Here is a 15043-nt window from a genome sequence, read left to right as displayed (position 1 = left end):
GCAAGCAATTCCTTGGAATATTAGACACAAAAAAGCAATTAACCTATCAGCAGGAAAAAAAAAACACAGTAAAATAATATACAGGACTTCAAAATACAAAACAAAAACAGGTTCAAACAAGGGTTTATGTCATAATCCTACAAAGCAAGATAATATTCTAGTGTTTCGGTATTCAGGATTTAACACACTACCCATTCAATCCACAACTTGGCGGTCTTTAACTGTCTGCATTTGACAGATAACATGAAGCAACAATCAACTCTTTGCCAGTATATGCACAACAGTTTAATGCCTTTTCCTAAACTGTGAGCTAAGAGAATCTATTTCTGAATACAACAACATATTAAGTTAATAATGGCCATGATGAAAGTTGCCAAATAGCCAAAACTACGAGGGGGCATAGTATCGCCATTTAGCCATCAGATTCAACTAGGGCAGCAATACAAGGTGACAAAAGAAACCCTGTGCGTGCGCAAAGAATGAGTCAGGTAAAGTGGACATGAAGACGAAGTTATCAAAGTTAATCGCAAAAGTCATCAAAAAGAGACTATCAATAATGCATGATTCATGATGCACAAGTAGTAGCAATGAGTTAATTGAGTGTTGCACCTTCATATATAAGATAACTAGGACTAGTGGGAAATAGGATAGATCTAGGGAATGCAATGCGAAACTTAAAAATGAACCCAAGAAAGATTCATAGGCTGCAAATTTGAGATATGTTGATATGAGATGCATCAGATTATAAGCTAATTCTCCAGAGAAACAAATAACTAACTAAATAACCAAGATGGAATATAATAAAATTGAATTTGATGTTATTTTGCATTATGAACCTCAATGTTTAAACATGGAACTTCCAAAAATTGAATTGTTGTTCAAACGTGAAATATTTATTCCATTTCTTTAGTGTTTTACTTATTATCTAATACTTAAAAATCTTAAAAAAAGCTTTGTTTTTAGTCTAATCTCAGCAACTTTCAACTAGCTAAACAATATGGGATATTCTCAGCCAGAATCATCATCCACTTTGGATAAATTATGCTGACTAAGATATAATTAACGAGTTCTGGAAACTAAGACATCTTTTATGTTTGATAATACATAAAAGAGATTTACTGAGATAGAATAAGCCAATTATGTAGAAGTTGTATCTTTCACTGGCAAGATAGTTTTAACTATCAACAACCACAAACATGCATGCTCCTCTAAATAGCCTTTAGATATGAATTTTGCTAAAGGTAAAATATGATGATATGGAAGTAGTGGGACGTGAATGCAATAGCTCAAAAGTAACACAAACAAGTATGCTAGTTTGTAAAATTTTCATCACTCTTTTGTAAAATTTTAGTGGGATTATATTATATTGCATCACTTTATTTTGGGAGAAAGCCATATGACACATGTATTCTACACTAATTTAATCTGAATGAGGAAATATCAGAGTTAAAGTTCCATACTTGATGTGCCAATGTCTAAAGGTAGCTCTCTAATTATTCGCCGTGAAAATGTCACTCATAACTGTTGCAGATCACCGGCAGTATATAGCCTGATCAATCTGTGGAGGAATCTGTTTTATTTCTGTTCCAAGTTCTTGTTCAATCCGATGCCTGTAGTCAGATTGATTTTCATGTCATGAAAATAAAATGGAAAAAATGCATTAGAATCTTGTGCATTGACAAATAACCATACAAGTTAAACCGGTCCTCATAGGTGATAAGATTGACAGCTAAACCAAGGTGACCAAACCTTCCTGAACGGCCAACCTGAAATCACCCAACTGTTAGCCTAGCAGAACATATTCCAGTACAAAAGAAAAACTTGTGTACACAGTCAAGTAGCACGACCAGTTTGATGATGAATCAATTCAAACATGAATGTCTAACTTGGGGCCTCGTATTTTTGGAGAAAATTAAGGCCAAATGTCATTCTCTTTAAAAATAAAAAATAAAATAAAAATAAATAAATGAAATAGGCCACATAAAAATGTCATCTTAGATTGATAGTTCGTCTGTAATTTATTTATGTTTTCAGATGAATCAATAAATAAATGACAAGTAGTTCATGTTCCCTATAATATCTCTAAACGAATTGGTGGCATTTATAGTTAGCTAATATAAACACAGTATCAAGATCATACTCTGTGAAGATATGTTTCCGCGTTCTTTGGGAAATCAAAGTTAATGACAACATTAACAGCCTGAATGTCAATTCCCCTTGTAAAGAGATCTGCAACAGCAGCCAAAACATGTCAAAAGAGACAAGCATATTCAGACCAAGATATTGAACATGAAAAATTAGTCCAACTTCTCAGTATTGACTAGCATTTTAAGAAATATGCTCAATCTAGTTTTCCAGTCAAATATTAGCATGTTTTCCAATAATCAATAAAACATTTCACACAGTGTATCAATCTTTATGATGCACAATATTAACCTATCCAAGAACTTTTAAAAAACTTGTAAAATCTAAAATTTCCATGTAAAAATATTTCCAAACCAAAAGTTTTTAATTTTAAACCACATCACTTTAGATTCCTGCCTCAACGTAATTGAACCACAACTTTCTCAAGAAGAATAACAAGATTGATCCTGTCCGAATCAAGAGACAGCGGACGCTAGGCATGTGGCGCTCTCTGCTGGATCCTCGAGTGCTCCGACGAACCTGCAACAAAACCGAGCCGGGAGGGGTGTCCCGGCGACGGTCCTCCGACGCTCAAGTCAGGCGAGGAATGACAAAAAGGTGGCCTCAAGATGAAGACGTGCATACCTCCGGTGAAGAAATGGAGGCCTTATATAGACCCCTCGAAGAAGCCTGGGCGCGCCAATCAAAGCAACCACCTGCATTTGACCATGCCCAGGCATGGGTCTGTCAGAAGAGCCATGCCCAGATATGGATCCGTCAGAAAAGGCGTCCATGAGGCCATACTGCTACTGTATCAATCTTTCCATGATGTGACGGCAAGATCCTCCATCGTGCGATCTTGTGTACGGCCTAATCATCAGACATGCTTCTACCGATATCCCATATCCCGAGCCGAGCGCATAGGTCGCTCGGCCACCTTTTTGTCCCCTCGCCCTTATTTTGTCCGGGCGGGTTGCCCGCTTGGCTCTTTGGCCCCTGCCGTTCGGGCTCCCGGTCGGCCCTTCAATCCTCCTGCCTTGGCGTCGGAAACCCAAACCCATGGATGGGTTAGCTCTAACTCCGCTCGGACCTACCCGGCTGATCGGCTCGGCCATTAACCGCTTAGTCAGCCCTTCATCGGTTCTCAAGCTGAGACCCTTCAGGAAGTGGGTACCCCATTCTTACTGCCGGATCAATTGTCTTCCCTTCAAGTCTAGTCGAAGGAGGCAGTGAGTCCGACTGACTGGACTATATGTGTCCGAGCGGGCGGTCGCCGCTTCCATAATCTTCCTTTTAGCCGTTCGGCCCTTATGCCGGATTCGGCCGCTCGGCTCTTCGTTTCGGATGCCTTGTTGTTCAACGTGGATGTTTGCTTGCCTAAATCTTCTCGAAAATCGCGCAAATCCTTCCCATTAAGTCGCAGCATGCGCGGTATGACGCGCATTAATTGCGCCTAGTGGCAAGGCGCCACGTGGCTCTTCTCACGTGGCGGCGATGCTTAGTACGATGGGACGCGATTGCTTTGAAATAGACGGTCGGATGATGGCCTCGTCTTTCGTGACCTGCATCCGACGGCGGAGGCCGACCAACCTCGGCAGTATAAAGCCTCCGTCTTCTCCCTTCGCCGCATGCTTGCTCGTGCTTCCTCCGTCTACCTCCTCTGCCGCTGTAGCCTTCGACGATCCAGTCCCAGTTTCCGGCTGCTACCTTTTCCCCGGTGATCTTTTCCGCCCGTTTCCTTCTCAGTGAGTCTTCTTCCTTCACTTACTAGGTTTTCCCTGCCCATTTCGCCTCTTTCGCTCCCCTTCTTTCGATTTCTTGCTATCCTCTTGCCCTTCCGAGATGGCAAGTTCCTCTGAACCCGCCACCTACGTTCACGGTCCCTGGTATATGACCATGGAGAGTCGGCTTGATGAGGAGGGTGCTCGGCGCCTTGTTCGGACGTATGGGATTCCCAACAACTATGAAATAATTATAGCCGACCCGACTGACCGACCACATGATCCGCCGATCGGCACAATCTGTTTCTTTTTAGACCAATTCCAAGGTGGCCTTAGATTTCTTACCCATCCCTTTATTGTAGAGGTTTGTAACTATTTTCGCATCCCGCTCGGTCAACTTGTGCCGAATTCCTTTAGGCTGCTGAGCGGGATGGTCGTCCTCTTCAAGCTGCACAGTATCCCTCTTGACCCCAAAATATTCCACTTCTTCTTCTATCCCAAACAATCCGAGCCGGGCACTTTCATTTTCCAAAGTAGAATAGGCTTTAAATTTTTTGATAACATGCCGACCTCCAACAAACACTGGAAGGAGTTTTTCTTTTATATCCGACTTCCTGAGCGGCCAGCCTTTCGAACCAAATGGCAAACCGCCGTGCCGACTCAGCCGGAGCTCGGCAAATTCAGAAGCAACCCGGCATATCTCCATGCAGCGAACTGGTTGTCCGGTCAGCGATACAAGATAGACCAGTTGCTTCTCAAGGGGGTGTTGTATATTTTTGGGTTATCTCCCGTTCGGGCCAATCTTCCCTACCGTATGGGTAAGAGACTCTTTACCCCCTTCACCTTTTTTATCTAACTGATTTTAATTTCTTCTATTGCAGCTGAAGTCATGTGGCGCTCCAAAGCTACCGCTCATCTGAAACTGAAGGCCGTGGAGATCGAGGCGGCCACCAAAAAGGAGCTCGCCGAGCGGGGTCTCATCCCCAGCCGCCCGGCAGGGGGGGCGCAGTCCGCCCCTGAAACAGATGCTGCCCCATCCGCTTCAACAGAGGTTGAGGCGGATCCTGTTTCCTCGGCTCCCGCCGAGCTGGGAATTCCCCCGTCCGGGGATCCACCGCTAGAACTTCGGCGAAAACGTCGAAGAGACTCCGGTCCTCCGCCACCCCAAGAGGGGGAACCACATGAGCCGATCGGCGTAACTTCGCCCGATCGCACGCCGTCGCAGATCGGGACTCCTGTGACATCGCCTCCTGCGCAGCCCACCGACTCTCCTCCCCGGACTCGTCGCCGCTTACGTCGGTTGGGCGAAACTTCCACCATAGGGGAGTCCTCGCCAGGCGGCCGCGATGAAGAAGCGCCGTCCGGCCACCCTACCATCAGACCACCTCCGATTCCCATCGGAGGAATATTTATCGTCCACGATCGGCCCTCAAGCCCGTTCACGAAATAACCTCGACGGGCCCGCTTAAGCTTTTGAGGACGCCGCAGATTCAAGCGCCCTCATGACGCCCAACTGACGACAACAACATGCAAGCAGCCACTCGGTATTCATTTTTCTTCCTGTTCCATGCCACTATTTGATTCCCGATTTCATTATTTCCTTTACTCTGAGCAAATCGCCACTAGCCGGGCTAGCCGAAATGGAGGGTCTCCTGAAAACTTCAATTGTTTGGGGTCCGTTAGCGGGATAAACAAACCCCGAGGCCGAGCAAGAAGGCCGATCCGTCATGGAGGTGGCCCGACTCAAGACTTGGTGAAGAAGCGGACGGGACGTGAAGCGCCAAGGGCGGAAGAGGCGAGCGATTGATCTGGATAAAATGAAAGTCGAAGTCCGGGCCTTAGATCAGCAGTCTAAGAAGCTAGAGGCCGAGCTGAATGCCGAGCGAGAGATCCGTTCGGCAGAGCGCACAAAGGCCGAGGTGGACTTGAAGGCTGTTCAAGACACCTTAACCGCTTCCCGAGCGGCACTCAGAAAATATAAAGAGGGAGAGCCGAGTCGCCTAGCAGCCGCGCGCCAGGAATACCTCCACTCGGAGAGGTTCGGCCTAAAATTCGGTGGCAACGTCTCTTCCACTTTCGCCGAAGCGGTCAAGGTCACCATGACATACTTGAAGAAAGGGGGCCACCTTCCCGAGGGAATGCATATTCCCGCCTCCGACCTGGCGACCATGATTGATGATATTCCTGACGCCTTCTTCAGCTTTGAAGACCCTGAGTGAGGCGGGTTATTTCGAGTACCTTCTGTATTTCATCCGCTCGACGGATGTAAAATTTTTGTGCGTGCCGTTCGGCAAAATTCTTCTTCTAAAGAAACGCTGCTCCTTTGCTTGTTTTCCTACTCATTGTCCATAATATTCTTCTGTTTGCTTAACGTTGATACTTAGAGTCAGTCCTACTCTTAAGGGTTCTCTTTCACGCGTCCGATCGGCTTGGCACATTGCATAGAGTCCGAGCGAGGTAGCCTACTCACTTTGCACGTATCCTGCTTTGATATTCGTTCTTCCGTTCGGGATGTTTATAGCCGATCGGCGCGGCTCTCGATTTTTAACGACGGTGCTCGTCGGCGAGGATGTTTATAGCCGATCGGCGCGGCTCTCGATTTTTAACGACGGTGCTCGTCGGCGCGGATGTTTATAGCCGATCGGCGCGGCTCTCGATTTTTAACGACGGTGCTCGTCGGCGCGGATGTTTATAGCCGATCGGCGCGGCTCTCGATTTTTAACGACGGTGCTCGTCGGCGCGGATGTTTATAGCCGATCGGCGCGGCTCTCGATCTTTAACGACGGTGCTCGTCGGCGCGGATGTTTATAGCCGATCGGCGCGGCTCTCGATTTTTAACGACGGTGCTCGTCGGCGCGGATGTTTATAGCCGATCGGCGCGGCTCTCGATTTTTAACGACGGTGCTCGTCGGCCGTTAAGGCTAATTTTGACGCTTCCGTCCGGCGTAGCTCTTTGCCTTTCACCCAGCTTGGATAATGCCCTCCTGGCCGAACGGCTCAGGGTCTACTTCGTCGAGCATTTTGGCTCGGATAATATACCTCCGTCCGAATGGTACGGGGCCTTCGATCCTCGAGCGCTTGGCTCGACCAATTTACCTCCGGCCGAACGGCGCGGGGCCTTCGTTCCTCGAGCGCTTGGCTCGACCAATTTACTCCGGCCGAACGGCGCGGGTTATTTGCTTACAAGTAACCATATAAACCTCCCGGCCGGTCGGCTCGGGGGCCTTCGCGTTACGATGATAATGCCTTATATTCGCTCCTTTGACTTTTCATCTCTGCATTTCAAGTATTTAGTCGAAAAAATAAAATACACAAGGTGAATTACAGTGATACACCTTTCACCCCGCCCGGTAAGGCTAGAGGTGGTTCCGCTCGGCCACCAGACGCAGATGTTGCTTGTTGCTCCGCCCGCTCGGCGGATGCTTTTTGTTTTTGCTCCATGAGTTTGGCGGCCCTCATCTCGACCAGAGCATCGAGTTCTTCTGTTGAAAGCGTCACCGTGTGTTGTCGTCCAGCCTCGTCCATTGTCTCCGATCGGATGCAGGAGCGTTCCCACAGACGGCGCCAATTTGATCCTGTCCGAATCAAGAGTCAGCGGACGCTAGGCACGTGGCGCTCTCTGCTGGATCCTCGAGTGCTCCGGCGAACCTGCAACAAAACCGAGCCGGGAGGGGTGTCCCGGCGACGGTCCTCCGACGCTCAAGTCAGGCGAGGAATGACAAAAGGGTGGCCTCAAGATGAAGACGTGCATACCTCCGGTGAAGAAATTGGGGCCTTATATAGACCCCTCGAAGAAGCCTGGGCGCGCCAATCAAAGCAATCACCTGCATTTGACCATGCCCAGGCATGGGTCTGTCAGAAGGGCCATGCCCAGATATGGATCCGTCAGAAAAGGCGTCCATGAGGCCATACTGCTACTGTATCAACCTTTCCATGATGTGACGGCAAGATCCTCCATCGTGCGATCTTGTGTACGGCCTAATCATCAGACATGCTTCTACCGATATCCCATATCCCGAGCCGAGCGCATAGGCCGCTCGGCCACCTTTTTGTCCCCTCGCCCTTATTTTGTCCGGGCGGGTTGCCCGCTCGGTTCTTCGGCCCTTCGATCCTCCTGCCTTGGCGTCGGAAACCCAAACCCATGGATGGGTTAGCTCTAACTCCGCTCGGACCTACCCGGCTGATCGGCTCGGCCATTAACCGCTTAGTCAGCCCTTCATCGGTTCTCAAGCTGAGACCCTTCAGGAAGTGGGTCCCCCATTCTTACTGCCGGATCAATTGAAGACAACAAATGAGGATAAGGCATTAAACTTGGGAAAGCAAGACATGATATTGGACAAAACACAATTAGAATAAGGCTCCCCCTAATTTCCTTCCACTCCCATTAAACTTCTTTTTTTCAGCCAAGGTGGTACTTTTCTTGCTCCCCTTTGTCTAGATCTTAAAATCATGCGTGCATCACTCGAGATAACATGATTCAACAATGACCAATGCAGAAAATTATAAAGCCAAAAATTTCACTGGTTGTGCATGGAGTTGCCAAAAAACTGAGAGATAATAGCAGTTATGATCATAACAATGAACATGCTTGATTCCAAACCAAAACAAATGGCAACTCAAAGTAAAACATTACCATACCAGTGCAAACAAGATTCCTGCATGCACCATTGCGGAAGTCATGGAAAACACGATTTCTGTGATCTTGCAACATTTTAGCATGAATATAGAAGCAAGAATAACCCAGCTCAGTAATTTTCTTTGCTAGTAGCTCCACCCGGTTAACAGAGTTACAGAAAATAATAGATTGATTAATTTGAAGCTGTAAAAAACAGATAAACCCGTCATTCAAAGACTAAGGAAAATTTTGAAACAACAAAATAGTCCAAATAAGGATAAACCTTTGAAAAAAGGGTATTGAGGCAGTGAACCTTCTGCCTCTCTTCAACAAAAGCATAGTATTGTGTTATTCCCTTCAGTGTGAGTTCGTCCATGAGATTGATAATATATGGTTTTGGAAGGTATCTGTCCTTAAAATCCTTAACAGTTACAGGAAATGTCGCTGAAAACATTAAAATCTGCCTATTAGCAGGAAGAAACTGAATAACATGTTCTATTGATGGCAGAAACTCTGGAGAAAGAAGCTTGTCAGCCTGTAAAATAAGAAATTTGGACTTGCCAATAAGAAAAGGGAATGAACAGGGAAAATCCAAAATTTGTTATTGCAAGAAACTGACCAGAAAGATGTCTGAGAAAAATAGCATAGTCGTTAAGGATAAGGGAATATAGAACAAAATAATATCTTCAAACAATCAAAATTCCTCAATTAATCTAGCGATCAAAGTTCAAAACATTACCTCATCCATGATAAGCATTGAGCAGTCCTTCAAGACACAGACCCCTTTTTTTGTAAGATCAAGTATTCGACCAGGAGTTCCAACCAGCAACTGGACAGGTTGATATAAACGCATAATGTCATCCTTCAGGCTAGTCCCGCCAGTAGTGACCATAATTTGAATCTTCAAATGCTTTCCAAGTTCCTTACAAACTTGCGATGTCTGAAGAGCTAATTCTCTAGTGGGAACCAATATCACAACTGAATAACAAAAGTTGTCAATTATTGGATGAAAAAACATTCAGACTACACAACTAACGTTAGTGTATAGTACATGAAGGGCTTCATGGTATTAATGAGATATATAGGTGGCTCTGTGTAGCATTTTATTTCCTTCATGTGCCAACAATGGAGATTGGAGATCAAGCACACTACATAAAGAATAGATAATGCACAACAACGTAACAAAAATGGTGGACAGCATAAAGAATAGACAACGACTTTAAAACTATGATGTTAATGAGAACATAGAAAATATGAACTTGCAACTAGTAAGAAAAATGAGCAAGGAGAAGACTAATGATCACAACTACAAATGCTCATATCTGAGCCAAAATATAAACCAATTGCAGTTACAATTACTACAGTGCAAAAAAAAGTATGACCTTGAATTGCATTAAGATCTTGGTCAATTTTTTCAAGTGCAGGAATACAAAATGCAGCAGTCTTTCCTGTCCCATTTTTAGCTCTAGCAAGAATGTCGCTGCCAGTGAGTGCAATAGGAATGCTTTCTTCTTGAATAGGTGAAGGCCTTTCGAAACCCTTCTCGTATATGCCCATAAGAAGTTCTCGCTTCAGGAAATAGTCCTCAAACTCATTCCCTTTAGTTGCAGTTACATCCTGGCAATTATATACCCACAATTATTGCTAACATAATAGTCTTATAGACCAACCAAAAGATAACATAATGTATAGTTCATGGTCTGCTTCATTGACAGATGAGGTGATGTGGGCAGTCAAACAATTCTAACAAACAAGATGGAGGAGTGTCTTTGAAAATTATAGAAAGGTGCTGCATATCATATACTGGCAGAATAGAGAATATCATACATTTTAATCATGCATTCAGTAATATGTTACATCAGGGAGGAAAAGAATTTATAGATTAGTACAGAAATACATCTAATATGTAATACATAATCTTCAACTTGTTTAGATTATTACTTATGTTTATATATTTGAAATAACTGGAGATCCATTAGCATGAGGCGTTCCAGCAATTGGCTGCTCCAACAAAACACAAGATCAAGCTGGCTTTTCTTGTGAGTTCTCCAGGTGTCAAAAGCACACAGATAGTCTTGCCACATCTAGAATTACAATATGGAAACTATCATACTAACTTGACAACGCTTGAGGATACCTAGCTAAGATACTAGCTTCACTATCCATACCTATTCAACTTTGTAAAACCATAGTAGCAATTCATTGTATTCATTAACTAGAAATCAACATGGAAACCAACTTCCAGTATGATATTCCTTTAGCCTAGTCATACATCTAGAAAAACATAAACTTTACCTCTGTCTTGTAGCGTGTATCAGAAGGTGGTATGTTCAATTGTGCCTTCCAATCTTGGGAACTGAAATCAACAAGGATAAAATTAGTTTAAAATGTAAAGAAAATATGTGTTGAAATGATGTTGTGACAGTGACACAATGACTTTCCTAACTGAACTAAATAAGTGAAAAAAATTCTTAACTATATGATACCACCATCCATAGTCACTATAACTTACCAAAATAAGCTACAAATGATGCTCTAAACAATCACAAAAAATTGGGACAAATATGGCATGATAATGATGTTTATGTTTCTTAGAATGCTCTAGCATTATGCTCATAAGTTAAAAATAAGGAGCTGAGAAATTTTGAGAGCTTATTAGATCAAATGAGATTCAAATAGCATATGATCATGTTTTGTTTAGTTAAGTCATGAATGTGCATATTTAGTTTCCTTAAATGTCGAAGTTGTTAATGATCTCAGTACAACTTTCCATATCTCAAATAGAAAAAATGGCAAATCAGGCCCGCTTGTTTAGCTAAAATTAAAAATAATTTGCATATTTAACTTCACTTAAACTCACAATTTCTCAAAATGCAGTCAAGGCCAACTGTCCTTGTCCATATAAAGTAAATTTTTCAAAACATAATTTCTGGAAGGAAATAAGTTTTATCATCAATGTACCCAACACCAAATAGTTGGGGCTAACCCAGATTGAAGATGATACTGGAAACTTTATTCTAATTTTAGAAAATTGCAAATAGGATTGTCAATATTGGATCATTTAGTGAAACCAAAATACTTATTTTAGTGTAATGTAATTCTATTGGTTTTAAGTATGTTGAAAAAATAAGTGGACCGTGAAGGGAAAATATCAATTCATTTGCTTTTTAAATGATTCTTACTCATTTTACATCAAATGCAAGTCTACATGAACTCATATAAATTCTATTCCTACCAATATGCTTCCACTTAAATTGAGGATAGCGTCAGGTGTTTTATGTGACCATAAAAGACCTCTAAAACTTAAAGAAAAATTCTACAAAACGGCAGTTACACCTACTATGATATATGGAGATGAATGTTGGGCTATAACTCGAGCACATTAGCAGAAAATGAGAGTTGCAGAGATGAGGATGTTATGGTGGATGTGTGGACATATTGGACAGAATAAGAAAATGAGAGCATTAGAGAGAAAGTCGGAGTTGCATCTATTGAGGGAAAACTCCGAGAGACGTTTAAGATGGTATGAGCATGTACTTAGACGACCAATAAATGCTCCAGTTAGGCGATGTGAAACTATGACAAACAAGCATATCAAACGAGAAAGAGGAAGACTAAAAAATACTTGATTAGTAACAATAAAATAAGATAAAATTTATTTAAGTATAAATAATGATATAGTCGGAGATAGAGCTCAATGACGTAAAAGGATCCATATAGCCGACCCCACCTAATGGGATAAGGCTTAGTTGTTGTTGTTGTTGTATACTTCCACTGAAATTCTTTACTTTTTAAATGATATTAGATTTTAGACAATATAACAAGCAACTCAGTAACTAACGTCTTTAGGCAAGTCATTGCTGATGTTAGCAAACTACATGGAATTTGATTTCAATTTTCAAATATAGTAGACAAATAAATGTACTATTACAGATTAATCAATTAGCATTGAATTTAAGTATAACAAATCCAAATCAATTTGATTATGTTGGCTAGGAAGAAGTTTGATTTCAAAGATCAACAAACTAAAAAACGAATTTCAGTTGATTAATTCAAAACACAGAAAAAAAATTGAAAGAAAGGAAAAATAGAATATTATAAGGGGAGAAAAATGAAAAGGTGCTTCTAGAGATATAGAAGAATTTGTTGGTTTCTCTTAGTTCTCTAGATCAAGTTTTCCCACTAATGTAGCATTTGAAAACATGGGAAAATGCAATATAAATAAGGGGAGAAATGAAAAGGAGCTTCTAGACATAAAGAAGAATGTTTCACGCTCTCTGAGTTCTCTACAAATGAGATTAGCCACTAATAGGAGGTAAAAGAAATAGGTTAGAAGAAACATCTATTTTTTCTTTGCTCCTTGTTCCACTCTTCAAAAATTTTGATCTTCCACAGTTCATTGCCTCTATAATTTTAGAATTTTGACATTTACTCCCTGTTCCACTCCTGAATATTTATAGAAAGATTAAAGGGTTGTCAATTACTAATTTTGGAGCATCAAGTGTGAGCTTATTCATAAAGCTATGTACTCGTTAAATAGGAATACCTTTGCTAAAAAAATCCTAACTTTCACACTTTGTTGGGTTCTTTTTTTTCTAATTAAGGTATCTAGCTCTTTGAACCGACTAATCCTGGAGGTGACCGGCCCGGCCCCACGGAAGTTTTCCACCGGCTATAGAGGCCCATTCAAATAGCCAACATTCTTGGATCTGCTTCTCACTCTCCCCAGTGTGCCATAGCTGAGACTCGAACCTTAGATCCCTTGATTATCCATTGGAAGGCCAACACATAGTTGTTGGGTTCTTTCAATCAACTATGTAGTGTTATAGACTATATACGATCATATCAATTGCATAAGGCCTGACTCCTGAGGTAGATCTACCAATTATCCAGAAAAGATAATTTTTTTTCAAATCATATAAGAATTGATCGATGATCCCAGTTTAGTAAACACTTAATTTCATGAACTGTTCACACTAGTCCTACCAACTCGAGAAGATACAACTTCCGAGATAACTGCATAAACACGTGACAGACACTTTCCAAGATATCCTAGCACAAATAGAAACAAAATCTTAGCATATACCACATGAAGTATCAAAGAAATCACCAAAATCAATAGCTGACATATATGCTTATCATCAGTGGAAGCAATTACTGAACTAAAAGAAGTAACTTCTAATTGATTTATCTAGATCTTCAAAAGAGTTGCGAGTGTTGAAACTGGCAAATTGCAGAAAAAAGAATTGAAAACATAAATGCTCGCTTTCTAGTTTACCTAGAATCAATCTCCTCGGATTGAACAGATTGTGCTGGTTCCCGATCACCGGAGTCACCTGCCAGAAGGTTCCTCCTCGACCACTGCTGCTGCTGATACTGATGTTGGAACTGCGGGCCCGGCTGCCCGTGCACATGGCTCCGCAGCACGTACTGCTGCTGCTGAGGAGTCCTCGGATAGAAACCAGGGTTTGCACTTCCGCTACCTCCTCGGCCATTCCCCATCCCAGGCGGAGGAAATCTACCACGAGGATTCATCTTCTACACAAAGCAATCCTCCCGCGCGAAGACGGACGAATCAAAGGCAAACCAACAAAAGATCTCTCCTTAAAAATCGAGAGATGAACAATACACTTAAAAACCAGAAAGCAACGACTAAATCTAGGGTTTTGCGATCGGGGAACTTCCCAAAAAAACGCGAAAAGGGAGGAATTATCTGATTTTGCAGAAAGCGAGAGAAGAATAGCTTCCAGATCGAGGGTTTACTGCGCTAACGCAGTGATCTCTCTTCCTCTCGATCCCTCTCGAATCGAACTGAAGACGAGGCCGCGAAAGGAAATGGCGAAGCAGGTCTTCCAGAATGAAGACCAGTGGATGACACATATGCCCTTGTACATCATTTAATGAGACTATTTTTTAAAAATATAAATGTCCCTTAAATCAATCTTTCAAATATTTATTCTATTTAAATTTTAAATTATATTTTTTTAATTTATTTTTACTTAATTCATATATTAAATAATTTTTAAATACATATTCAAAATCTTTAAAATATTTATTCTATTTCAAATTTAATTTTTCCTAATTTTTTATTTTAGTTGATCTCGCATATATAGTTTACATCGACTAATTTTATGGTGATTGATTTAATTCCATAGAAATTTTTGTTAACTATTTTATTATCGAATATGTTCATCTCAAGTAGTCCAATATCATTGACCCTATGTTAAAATATAGATAAGTAAATCACAAAGGGATTTTTATCCTAGTACAATGACAAAGACCCTTTATATAGAGGAGGTCAAACATCTAATATGATAGCTTGCACTGGTTAAAAATTAACTTTAAGATATATTAGAGTAAATTATGTATGTACCAATTGTATCAATCTTGAGATAATTTTTTCATTATTATGTGGCATAATTATAAAGATGATACCGCTCACACTAAACGACCCGATATCATAAGAATTTTTTTTATTATTATACTATATATTCATAGGGTATTTTGATCACTTTAAATAAATAATGGAAAGTATTTACTCACATTAACATTTTGTATAAGAGAACCAGACGCCCAATAAAAT

The 15043-nt window shown here is 41.6% G+C and overlaps 1 protein-coding gene across 2 annotated transcripts; it reads right to left on the bottom strand.

The window, feature by feature from the left end:
* Positions 1-69: 69 nt before the first annotated feature.
* Positions 70-14345, bottom strand: LOC121971041 (DEAD-box ATP-dependent RNA helicase 6-like). 2 transcript variants are annotated; one of them, XM_042522113.1, is made up of 10 exons: positions 13739-14345; positions 10756-10816; positions 9843-10077; positions 9200-9438; positions 8744-8995; positions 8484-8664; positions 2141-2229; positions 1693-1766; positions 1461-1610; positions 70-462 (listed from the first exon to the last, which is right to left on the bottom strand). In XM_042522113.1, the coding sequence occupies exons 1-9, from the start codon at positions 13993-13995 to the stop codon at positions 1532-1534; spliced, it is 1467 nt and encodes a 488-aa protein (XP_042378047.1). In that variant the 5' UTR covers positions 13996-14345; the 3' UTR covers positions 70-462; positions 1461-1531. The 2 variants fall into 2 exon arrangements, with proteins under 2 accessions (XP_042378047.1, XP_042378048.1); XM_042522114.1 differs by lacking the exon at positions 70-462 and having other exon boundaries at positions 1467-1610; positions 8479-8664.
* Positions 14346-15043: the final 698 nt, after the last annotated feature.

This window comes from Zingiber officinale, chromosome 4A (genome assembly GCF_018446385.1).
Source record: "Zingiber officinale cultivar Zhangliang chromosome 4A, Zo_v1.1, whole genome shotgun sequence".
Taxonomy (NCBI): domain Eukaryota; kingdom Viridiplantae; phylum Streptophyta; class Magnoliopsida; order Zingiberales; family Zingiberaceae; genus Zingiber; species Zingiber officinale.
This window is presented reverse-complemented; position numbering and strand designations above follow the sequence as displayed.